The 12,843-nt window shown below is 38.9% G+C and overlaps 1 protein-coding gene across 18 annotated transcripts in view; it reads right to left on the minus strand.

The window, feature by feature from the left end:
• The window catches only part of RYR2 (ryanodine receptor 2), a 248,421-nt gene that overhangs the window by 35,441 nt on the left and 200,137 nt on the right, over positions 1–12,843 (minus strand). For 14 of the 18 annotated variants that reach the window (XM_082214927.1, XM_082214930.1, XM_082214941.1 and 11 more), the window contains 4 exons: positions 12,423–12,473; positions 8,592–8,615; positions 1,867–1,966; positions 278–357 (listed from right to left, as the gene is read on the minus strand). In XM_082214927.1, coding sequence (XP_082071053.1) covers positions 278–357; positions 1,867–1,966; positions 8,592–8,615; positions 12,423–12,473 — 255 coding nt within the window. The remainder of the gene's footprint in view (positions 1–277; positions 358–1,866; positions 1,967–8,591; positions 8,616–12,422; positions 12,474–12,843) is intronic. The other 4 variants (XM_082214934.1, XM_082214932.1, XM_082214933.1 and 1 more) reach the window with 1 other exon arrangement.

The raw sequence follows: 12,843 nt of genomic DNA on the forward strand, positions 1-12,843 counted from the left end.
TTATCCCGTTTACTTGACTCAGGGCCTTTTATGTTACGACGCTCTTTTTCTTGTCACCACCCACCTGGATTCTGCAGGGCTGGTAGGCAGAAACAGAACTTTTTACTGCTTGGGCAAGCAGTCTTTACAAAATCTGAGAGCTCCAAAATATTTCCTTATTTTTAATTAGTCACAAATGTTAAGCCGTCTTCAAAAAGTGCATCTATTCAAAATAGATACGAAAATACTTGTGTCTGAAATGAAAGAAATAATTAACATTGAGATACCAGTTAATTACCTGCTGAACAGTAGAATTTCCTCCATTCAAGATGGCAATCCCAAGTTTTAGGGTGGCTGCAACCATTGGACCCATCTCACCTGAAAAGTAAACATTTATTTACAAAACTTCTAAATAATTTGTATGCTGATAAACATACAAACAATTTAAACAGTAAAACATGAATAATATAAATTATGGTTTAAAATTAAGAGAAATAATAAACACCAATTAGACCATAAAAGTTTGATGCAACACAAATATTTTAAAAAACCAGAGATAAGGCTGGGCAGTTGTCTATCTAAAGGACATTCCAAAGCAATGCTGTCATAGCTGCCCCTCTTATGCATGGCCAGCTGAAAATGGAAACTTTTTTTCAATTACTGGGCTGATAATTTTTTATTTACTTTAGTTAATATAATTCAGTTATATACAGTACCCATGAGGTGATTGTAGAAACTGGCATTGAGTTTTGGAAAATTGGACACCATAGTGGTTGGCCACTGTGGGAACAGGATGCTGGATAGATAGGCCATTGGCTTGACCCAGCAGGCTTTTCTTATGTTCTTAATCTTTCCTAGTACTTTCCCCAACACATGCGAAAGAAATCCACCCCCAATACTAATGAAATGCAAATGGCAGCTTTGGAGAGACTGTGTTGAGACTATTTTGTCCTTGGAGAAAATGGGTTACATTTTGGCTGCTCAGCTGTTATAGTCCTGTGGCAGAGGCGGATTTAAGGCAGTGCGACTGGCGCCAAGCCTAGGAGGTGTTGCAGGGCACTACAACTATGATGTAGTGAACTGAGCAGAACAGAAGGCGAGAGGCAGGAGAGCACTGAATGCTGGCCTCACACAGGGCGCCACTGAAATTTGAAAGACCAAAGTCTGCCCTGCCTAAGGCTGCTCGGACATTCTCCTGTGGCTGCTTTTAAGTTAACAAATTAGCTGCAACCAGGCAATTCATGTCACTTTTAATTTTGCCTTCAAACACCTCAGAGAAGCAGAACGACAGGGGTCTCCGTCCTACTTGTATTCCCCAAATCTACACCCAGTCCGAGAGAGTCCTGAGCCAGTCGTCTCAAGGAAGAGAGTTGGATGCTTGTAGCTGTCACTTTAAGTGAAGAACTTAAATCCTCACTCAATGCCTCTAACTAAGCTCTAAGCTGAGAAGATCGGGAGGCTGCCTGGAGACCACAGACAGAGACAATGCCACCCACCCACCCACCTGCAGGGCTCCTGCCTACCACCTTGAAGTCATCACCATGGTTCCCTCTTCTCATTCCATCAGTGGCACCAGAAACAGCTTATGAGGACCAGCATACCAGCATGGGCTGCCGGCTGCCGTAGCCTCATGGGCTGCCTCTCTCTCAGCTCCAGTGCTGATATTATTACTGCAAGTGAAGGTCGGCCCTATTTTTGACACCTATGTCTCCTTCTGGCTCAAGAGAAGACCTCCCACACCTTTGTACACATACACATTTCTCGCCAGGAATAATTGGGAACAGAAAACAAATGTTGACCTCTCTGATAGGAGCAAGATGGAACAGAACATTAAATTAAAATCTTCAAGAGATATAGCATATACATATACAATTTTAAAGCCTTTACCTTTACTGGCACTAATTGTCTGAAGGACCATTTCAGCAGCTCCTCGATCATGCAGTCTTGCTTGCTGGTACAGGAGCTTTTGCTTTTCCATCTCTTTTTCCTAAACATAAATCCCAGCCATTTAACTTAAGTTCACATTGTACCTTTTATGTAGGTATGAGCTCTATAGCAACTTTAGTCTAATACAGTATATGCAATACTGTATATCCAACATCTCTTTTTACAGACTTCCGATCTCCTTGCTCTTTTTTTCGTATGGTAGAAATTTAGCGCCAGGTTTTTCAGTGAAGAATTGTCTCAACTGGAAATAATTAGGCTAGAATTCATATACCTGAGTTTGTATATTGTCTTGTCACAAAACTGTTGTTTTGTACTATTCTGGTGCTGCAATTTTCACATTATGTTAAAATATTATCTAGTTTGAGTCTCTTATTAAAGTTCAGTTCATCTCTCTTACAATTCAAACTCACGCAATATGATAAAAGAATATGTTATATATTCAGTGACTATTTTAGAAGATGCATAATTTAGGGAGATGTGTCAATTTCAAGTAAGGTGACATAAGAGGGTAAGCTTTGGTTCACCTTTAAATTTTACAATTTTGATGTGCTATAGATGGATGGGCATTGACTGATCTTTACTTTGAATAAATCTCAAACTCTAAAAAGGATAATAACTCAAAAGCAAGAAGGCAGAGCTAAATCTAGATAGCTTTTAGCTTTCAGCTTTCATGTAATAAATGGGAGAATGCTGGAAAATTTTGAATTATAGTGAAAAGTTGAAGTTGCATAGAGCCCTATAACTGCGAATCCATCCAAAGGTCCAGGTTAATGGAGCATGACACTATTAAGTCATATAACATCAAAAACCACCACATTATGTAGGACCTAAAAGCAGTTGCAGCAGATGTAGTCAGTTTTGCTACCATAAACAAAAGAAAAAAGAAAGAAAAAAAGTAGACACTGGAAGACAGAAGAGGCTTAAACAATTTAAAGCTCTGGATATATTCAACATCAAAAATCTAAATATTTAGGTGGGGGAGAAAATGTATTTAGTAACAGTTAAAGGGGGAAATCCTTAACTCAAAAGTTCTAATTTTATGCACACTTGATCGGGAATGAACAACAGTAAACTTTATTTTCAACTAAACACGATGATGAATGGACTGTGTCAGTTATTTTGTTACCAGAGAATTCTTACATTTGCTGCTGCTGCTCTGTAATCATAATGTGAAAATAAAATGCATAACTATATTATTCTCTTCCTATGGCTGAAACTTCTCAAGCGTTATAAGAAATCTAAATAAAGCACAGATTAGGAAAAGTGGAATATATGGCAGCACTGCATCCCACTGCGGCCACTGGAGTTTGAAAAGTTTGCATTTTTGTTTAAACCTCTTCCTATGAGGGGAGAAACAAAAACAAAGACACACACAACCAAGACATGACAACGACACCGTTTCAATGAAGCTGCAATACAATATTTTGACTCAAAAGTCTTCTGAATATTTTTTCTACATTCCTTTTTTTAGACCCAACCATCTTTTTCTTTCCATTCCACAGAAAAAAATCACTTATCCATTTTTGCCATCATTTTAGGAACAATAACAACAACAACACATTAGCATGAGGGCTCTCTCCTTTCAGCTGAAGGAGAGTTGAGTGGCAGTAATTTTGTATTATTTCACCAGGAAAGTCATTTCCAATAGCAAGTGGTAGCAGCAAGAACAAAATCCAAAAAGTTACTAGATATCACTATCTAATTTTTCCCTTTAAAGAGCAATTGAGCCTACACAAATCCATTTTATTTGTGAAGAGGTAGGAAAATAAATCAGCTTGGAAAGAGGGTGGGGGGGCGACAATTCAGAACACAAAAAGAAAGTGATTTGAAGAAAAGAAACATTATTGCATACATTAACACAGAACACAAATATACAGCTATATGACATATGTAATACAATCTTGTTCCTGCTGAATGTCTTCTCCCACTTGAATCAATACTATTAAATGTGTCATTATAGATTAATTTCACAAGTAGTTATGTGTATAATGGCTCAACAGTTAGTAAGTTGCACATGTTCTGGAGAGATGCATGCAAGATCACTGAGAGGGTGATGTATGAGGTGGCAGCAGCCCCAGACTCCCAACTTCCATTAAAATAAGTTCATCTCCAGCTGCTTTAGAACAAAAGCTTTAAAACAAAATGTGAAAGCACCGTTTGAAACAATTATTTTGTGATATATGAGCCTTTTCTCACTTTCATTGTTTTAAACCAATGAATGTAGTAGAGTTGTTTTTTAATTTATCCATAATAGTAAATAGTGAAGTTATGATTCAGACCCACGGCAAAGTGAACCACATTTACGTAAGATGTTAATAGTCAAGAAATTCCAGAAGAATTTATTTCAGAATCCCAGATTGTTTACGTCACAGGTACTATGCTAAAAGTAATGTGTTAGGAATGAAATTTTATCCTTTCACCTACAAGCAGATGAAATGACTGAAACTTTAAGACAGTGGCAACCCTATCACTGAGATCGCTGGATCATCTGGATTTTTTGGATCCACAAAACCCCTCCATTTTGGGTCGCTTACCATGGTAGTGGTAGTGACTTCTCTCCCCCCCCCTCTCTCATATACACACACCCCGTTCCACTATTTTTCCTCTACAGAATGCCATCAGAATGTGTCTAGTGTGTCCATGAATCACTGCAGAGGCATTCTGAGGAGGAAACAGGGTAGCAACTAGACTTCTGCTTCTTCCACCAAAGCCAGTGCTAGCAGCCCTTAAACAGTTTTTAAAGGACAGAGAGAAGCCACTACCAACATGGGAATTGCAGTGGCAAATCTGAAGGGACCCAGTTTCAGCTGAGACCCAGAAAAACCAAGATCTCACATCCCAGAGCCCACTAAGTAAAGCAGAGGGCTTAAAGGCTCTTTCTGCAAACAGTTTTCTTGCAGCAGAAAGCATACCCTCCACCTTACATACTGTCTGCGTAATCTTCTCAGAGCCATCTCATGAGATCTCAGACAGCCCCCAGCTTATGAGATCTTGGACAGCAAAGGTGGTTCAGGAGTTCTGATTTTGTGCAAAGAATGTAACCCTTGCATAAGTTGAGGGTGCACTGTATTACAGATATGGAATACTCTAGATAAGCACAGTAACTTGGAAAATATGCTATGATGTTTTGCCCAGGGAAACAAGTATTGAAAGCAAATGGTTTGTGCCAATTGTCAAGTAATAAATAGAGTGTATCATGCAAATAAATGTTGTTATATTTCTTTACAGCCAAATAATTCTGCAGTTGCACTCAGCTGAATTAAAAATGATCTATCTAAACTGACATGCACACAAAAACATATTGCAGCTGTTTCGTGAAGTCTCAAGCAACTGTAAACAGAACAATGTATCAGCACCACAGTGAATCAATCAGGGTTGTGCAAAAGCCAGCACCAATGGAAAAACTTGTGGTTTCTTTTCTAATACAATACTCTTCCACTAGAAAAAACGACTTCAAAAAAGGACTATCACAGGCAAGTGAAAAGCTATTGTTGGATCCTAGCCACAGAATATTAAAAGAATTTGTTAGATGCACATAAAAGCGATAATGGGAAATTATTGAAGTATTGTAGTATTGTAAGTGAAATGAAGGGACATCAAAGAAGAGCTAGTTGAACCACCCTCAAGTATTAATGTGGTGTTATCGTTTGGGCGGAGGGGGCCCTAAACCCTAGACATTAATAAATGACAGGATTTTGACTATTTGGAGTATTGAAGGTAAGACTGCAGGCCAGTAGAAAAATACAGGGTAAATTTCCTTTCCAAGCCAATGCCTCACCTGGGATAGAGGTGTTAATATGAGGAATTCTTGGGCCTGGGAAGACAAAGGTTGCCAAGGTAATACGGGGTGTGAGAGGGGTGATGGGGAAAGTGTGTCTTCAGCAAGGTGTGCTGGGAAGAAGGGAGAACATAGAGAGATCCACCTTGGGCAGGCTGGCTGAAGGCAAGCTGGACGAGATGCCTTGGACTGGAATCCTGTGGGGAACAAGTCCCTCTTGAGACCATGCTGTAAAATACTGTGGAGTTTGGAGTTTACAGGGTTAAAACTCCTTGGTGGCCTGTATCTGGGAGGGGCCTGATGCAGGGCCGTAAGTCACAGGCTTTGTCTGTGTTGTCTATGAGAGTTGGTTTCACTTTAGACTGAGAGACACTGCAAAGGAAGCTGCCTGTGCTTTTAGCACGGGAAAGATGCCGGAAAGCTCCGATGGAATGAGACTGATTTATGGCTTGTAAATAAACACTTTTAGAGATAGCAACGATCTGTCTATGGACTTTATATATTTCTCTATCTCACACGGACGGCAGGACTGCTGCGACTCTGTTTTCCTGCCCAGGTCAGCCCCAAGCAGAACTATGCAGGGAAGCGCTGACCGGACGGCAGGATTTAATGGCCAAAAATACCAACTCCATCTAAACTCAGGAGTAACAATGTGAATAAACCATATTTCTTACAGCTACGACAGCCTCCACCACGTCTTCAATTCTCCAAAGAAGCAGAGATCCTAGCTGAGGGTCAAGACCCCTGGAATCCCTGCATGGCTTAGCAGGGACAATATAACAATATAATGTGGCAGTAATTGGTAGGATATGACTATATATAAATTAGTAATCCTATGCAAAATAACCTAGCATAAAGCAGGACAGTGTAAATTAAGCCAACAGTTGTACCAGATTCACACACCATTCAGTAGTGAGGCTGCTGGTGCTCTGCCTAAGCCTAGCAGAGGGAAAGCAAGCCCTTAAAATAGCGTTCTATGGTGGGTTGACAGGTCACATGACAGAACTGAAGCGTCCACAACTGTTAGCTTCAGTATTGCTATAGCCGTGAATGCTCCCAGAGCATCAATTGATCCAAGCGGAGTGTTTCAATATGCGCGTTATGTGGAACAAGGTTGCTGTTACGTGGTATGAGCCTTATAAAAAAAAACCTGAGGAATTCATCTCTCTATGGTGATGACAGTAGAGGATGTGCTACCCATTTGTTGCAACTGTCTCCTCTTGAAAGAGATTATTAAAAGAAATAAGCTCGTCCATATTCGCACAGGAGTATGAATGAAAATGCTTCAAGGTTTGAGTTAAAGAGACTTAGCCATTTAGTGGGATTGTTGATCAGCATTTACTTTAAATGCTTTAAAACCCTCTATCTCACAAAATTTGTATAACAATGAGATGCCAACCAAGAGAAATGAATAGAGCAATCTTGAATTACAGCTAAGGTTTATCATTTACTATCCAATCCTTTGAAATGGACATAACAACCAATACCTTAGGTTCTTTAGTATAGGATGAAAAGAATTAGTGAGGTTAATTTTCCTAACCTATTGAGGGTAAATATGAAGACTGTATTATATGCGGACAGGATTAGAGGCAAAAAGACTAATCATGACTAATACAAAGGGTGACTTCAAATATTGAAACATCTGTCAGATAAAGGGACTGTCAATGCCGAAGACTGATGGGTTCAATAGAAATGGCAGTATCTCTTTGAACAGTGCTTCTGATAATATGTTGACAGTTCATTAACATCACAGTCATTTGTCAAGTACTAGGAGACTTGTACAATGTGGGTGGCGCTGTGGGTTAAACCACAGAGCCTAGGGCTTGCCGACCAGAAGGTCGGCGGTTCGAATCCCTGCAACGGGGTGAGCTCCCATTGCTCGGTCCCTGCTCCTGCAAACCTAGCAGTTCGAAAGCACGTCAAAGTGCAAGTAGATAAATAGATACCACTCTGGCAGGAAGGTAAATGGCTTTTCAATGCACTGCTCTGGTTCGCCAGAAGCGGCTTAGTTATGCTGGCTACATGACCCGGAAGCTGTACGCTGGCTCCCTCAGCCAATAAAGCAAGATGAGTGCCGCAACCCCAGAGTCGTCCGCAACTGGACCTAATGGTCAGGGGTCCCCTTGACCTTTACCTTTAGGAGACAGCAGTTTGCATGGCTTGCATTGAGTTAGTATATGACTACAGCATATTTCTCACTTCCATGCTGGCATGGAACAAGAATGGGTTCTTGTCCAAAAGTCTTCTTTTATTAGAAATATAAAATTTGAAGTCAAACTTTTTTAAAAGTCTGCCACTATTTATAAAGTAAAATTAAACATTTTATTATCAGTGTTTGAGAAGACTCTGTATTTCATTGTTTAGCCTAGTATATTCGTTCATCGACTATGGCACAGTACACCAGGGTAAATAGTAACATAAGGTCGTTATATAGCAAATTATCAGTATATTCTCTGACACACATGATGCCAAGTAATATTTTAATCCCAATAAACAACCAAATAGACGGCTATCAATTAGAAATGGAAATATTCTCTTATTGATCAGTCTCTGTTCAGCTTTCACAATCATAAATTGCACTGTGGTCAAGAGTACTTAGTCCACAAACTATATTTTGAAGATGACAGAAAATAAATGAAAAGTTGCTTCATTTGCCATGGGGTTTTTTGTATGGCATACCTAATATAGTTTATTATTCTAATTCTTACAATAGAAATTGTAGAAAGCATTGAATTTGTTTTTTAAAAAAGAGCATGTGTCACTCTTGGGACTGAAAAGATTCAGTAATGTATGAAAGCATCCTTAGAGAGCTTGTCCAAGATGTTGGGTCTAACAAAACTAAATACCACAAAATTAGACCCACATAAATACACACACATTATTTTACCTTGCTGCGTTGGGATCCTGTGACCTTAGGGAAAGGCGAGGATAAGAAGTGAAATAGCAATAAGAAAAAAGTGTCCAAAGTACTCCAATGATAACTGATCAACCAAATATATATTTCATAAAAGAACTATCCCTTGCTTCCACGTCTCTGCAGGCAACTTAAAACAGAAAAACTAAAACAAGGAAGAAAAGTCTGAATCTACTTTATGCAGTTATTCAGTTAGTCCTTTTCCTCTACACAACAACTTTTCTTTTCAAAATTAGAATGAGATATTAAAAATTTCCTAACAATAGCATTAATGACTTCCAAATGTGCACAGTGACAGATACGGAAGCTGATTAATCTACTTTTTTCCCTTTTCTTGGTCACTGGCAGTTTCTTTCATTCAACCATAATTCTGCTGGATGCATCTTGCTAGAATACTCTAGAAAGATATTATGCAAAAAGTACTTTAAAATATGTGAAATTTTTACTAAGATTTATCACAGACATATAAAAGACTGAAATAAACTAGTTAACAAAAACAAACAAATGTAGTTCATGGACAACAATGATTAGTAATAGTGAACAAGGATGATGGGAGAAGACAGGGAGAGGGAAACGATAAAAAACAAGAGTTCTACATCAAAACAATATTTAATGTGTTTTTCACAGCCTCTGTGAACTACTTCTATTTTACTGCTGGAGAAAGAGGAACACAAAAAGCTTTTCTCCTACATTTACCTAAAAAATCTAACAGTGCATGAATCATCACATGTAATCACTTTCTGATAGTGGTCAGCATTTATTTATTTTTAAGTATATGTCCACCATATCCATTGGGCAACATTCCAAGTGCTGCTTGCATGTTGTCTTCTATGAAGGAGAATGACCCATGAACAGATTCCTTACTGAGTGCCTAAGAACATTCCTTTGAATATATATATATATATATATTTGCTTTCGTAGATTTTCACGGGTACAGGAATGCAGGTTTTGGTGTCTTCGGGTGTCTTCCCGTGTAAGAGTCGGGGTGTCTGGGCGACGTTTCGACGAGGTCTCACTCGTCATCTTCAGGCTGGTGCTTTCGGCTTCTTGTTACTGGAACAGAGCAGAATCTGGTGTTTGAGTTCCTATAAATACTGTTGAGGGGTGTGGTGTATAGCCTCCAACGTTCTGGGCAGAGAGGAAGTTCCTAGATTAGTGTGCCTTTTCTTCTTTTGTTCCTTAATTACTTGAGGGATATCTTGAGTGATTTCATGAGATCTGGCTGGCACAAGACACAAAACCACAGCTCGCCCCTATACATGAAGCCAAGCCAGAGCACAACTAAATGCAGCACAGCCATCTTCTCAGAAAAACTCTTCACAAGCTCAAGAGGTCAAGACACGAAAGCTTTAGCAACTAATCTACACTTAATGACCCACCCAGTGGTATTCAGAATATCACTCATGAAATCACTCAAGATATCCCTCAAGTAATTAAGGAACAAAAGAAGAAAAGGCACACTAATCTAGGAACTTCCTCTCTGCCCAGAACGTTGGAGGCTATACACCACACCCCTCAACAGTATTTATAGGAACTCAAACACCAGATTCTGCTCTGTTCCAGTAACAAGAAGCCGAAAGCACCAGCCTGAAGATGACGAGTGAGACCTCGTCGAAACGTCGCCCAGACACCCCGACTCTTACACGGGAAGACACCCGAAGACACCAAAACCTGCATATATATATATATATATATATATATATATATATATATATATATATATAAAGCCCCTGAATATGAGCATTTCGGAGGTGGGAACTATGCAATCTGATCTCTTTATTTTCAATTAAATAAATAACACTTTTTACTATATTTAATTTCAATTAATGGCCATTATCACATGTGCTGTAAACTATATACATCACTAAATACTTTTACATATCAAAACAAAAATGCTTCATGAACTTTCTTAATGCAGGAAATATTTTTTCTTAAAAAACCTACATACTAACACTTGTAACATATCTACTTCCAGGACCTTTATTGGATGTAAATAATATCCTCTGTATCTCTAACATGTGAGATAACAATATCCCTTAGATTTTTAATAACTCAGTTAATTGTAGTTTTTGACTTATCACGCTGACTCGTCTCCCAAGTTTGCATGAGAAAACTACCCAAGTTCTTTTTTTTTTTTAATGCAGTGTTTCAATGATAAAGCATTTCAAGAAGATTGTTGCCCCCTGAAATAATTTATCCCTCCCCTCCTGTGTGCAAGATAGGATATAACACCAGTTGAGTCTTGAGAAACACATTGATTTTGATTGTTGGCTGACAATAGCCTGGTTAATCTATGAAATTATACACTGGTAATGAATAGAGACATAGAATCATGTAGAGGCGAAGACAAATTAAACAGGAACAAAAAAATTGCTAAGTGGCAAGGAAATCCTAGAGGATTGTGGTGAGTAAAATCCCACAGGGTTTGGTTGTGTCCTGCCAGTTGCTCCTATTCAGCATGTAAATAGGATTCTCTGGAAAATATATTGCAGAAATGTAGAATCCAGGGTCATTAGTATGATAGTGAGTGACACCTCTTCAGCCTAGGGCTCTGTCTCTCTATTAATTATCTTGCCATAATGGGGTACTGGATATAGGAGAGGTGACTGCTGCTGAAACCAGACCAAAATAATGGTGAGCTCAGAGACTTTAGAAGAACAGGCAATTCTTAGCCTTGAAGTTCTCCTAGATCAGCCACTTTCTTAGAAACATTGCAGTGAAATCATGAGGATGTTACTTCTTATGAGAAGATCAAGGAACAATTCCTGTGAAACTTTGTACTTGGGCATGAACACCAAAGTACAAAATATGTGAGTGGCATATCCCTTTGTATATTACCTCCATTCCTGCTTAAAATGCATGTATAGCAGTAGGGTCCCTGTGCATATTTGTTTAAAGAGAGGAGAATGGGACTAATATGAGATGCAGGCACCGTTCACATTTCAATCATCCTTCATGTGTTTTGACATTGGGTACAAAATGTCTTGCAGGGACCACCTCTCCTGGCTACCTTTTCCAGCATCTTTCTATCCACAGGAGTAGAGGAAACATTCACCCTCCACAAAAGAAGGAAGGGAAATTCACTTTATTTTGGGGTGGCAGAAGAAAGTTGAAGCAACAGGAGGGTTTTGTAAGGAAAGCCAAATCCTGTCCTTCCAACTGAAAACTACATAGAATTTGAAGGGGCCTAACTTTAGTAATAAAATCTACAAGCAACTACCTTTGCTGGTACTTGGAGCTTTTGGGTTATGCAGATTACAGCAACACACCTCATAATGGGCACTTACAGGAAGGAAGATACTGGAAACAGACTGCAACTGTGCAGCTACATCTTCACTGATCTTCTCTTGCCTTTTGAGCACTATTCTATGTGCTGATCTTGGCCTAGAAAACATTTTACATGCTGCATCTAACAGACATGATGGTACATCTTCTACCTAATATCAAGCTACAATCTCTAGGATCATGTTTTAAGATTGCTTGTATGCATTTGGAGAGCAAAGGGCACTGTGTTTTGTCTATTTACAACTTTTGCAAAGAATACTTTCCAAATGGCTACATTTTAAATGTGGAACAACATTCCCATCAAAGCCCTCACTAGTGTATTTTGAAAGCAGTGTAAAATCTGATAATTAGATTTTGCTTTTAGTGGTGTGGTATTCAAACAGATAAAATGGAAGGATAGTTTTGCTATGTCTAAAGGTCATTAAATATAGAAAACCATGAACCAAAAAATGCTAGTTAGATGTTATGAAATAATGTACAATATAAAACGTAAGATGTAAACAGTAATAACAATCTTACTTCAAAACTCTTGACTTCCTCTTCATTATCATCATCTTCTTCATGGCAGCTCTGAAACCACGTGAAAAGAACACCATACTTACAAACGAACTTTTAAAGTCAAATTCTCTTGTTTTACTGAGAAAAATATCCCACTTAAAAAATGTGCTAAGTGCATACTGTGCAAAGCCCAAAGTCACACAAGTGGACTTCCCTGCACTAAATGGTTTGCCCCTTCCTATTTTCTTCCCTGAAGTCTTCTATGTTTCATGTAATATGCTCTGGAGAGTCCCCAACCCCTTGGAGCAGCGGGAAGAAAAAGAAAGGGAATCCCCATTGTGCAGTACTCAACAACTGGGTCTTTTACAGTGCTTGTGTGTGTTTATAGTGATAAGCAAACTACCTTGGGCTCAGTTTTTAACTGAACTCAACCAACAGATAT

This window comes from Podarcis vaucheri (assembly GCF_965113315.1).
Source record: "Podarcis vaucheri genome assembly, chromosome: 3".
NCBI classification, from domain to species: domain Eukaryota; kingdom Metazoa; phylum Chordata; class Lepidosauria; order Squamata; family Lacertidae; genus Podarcis; species Podarcis vaucheri.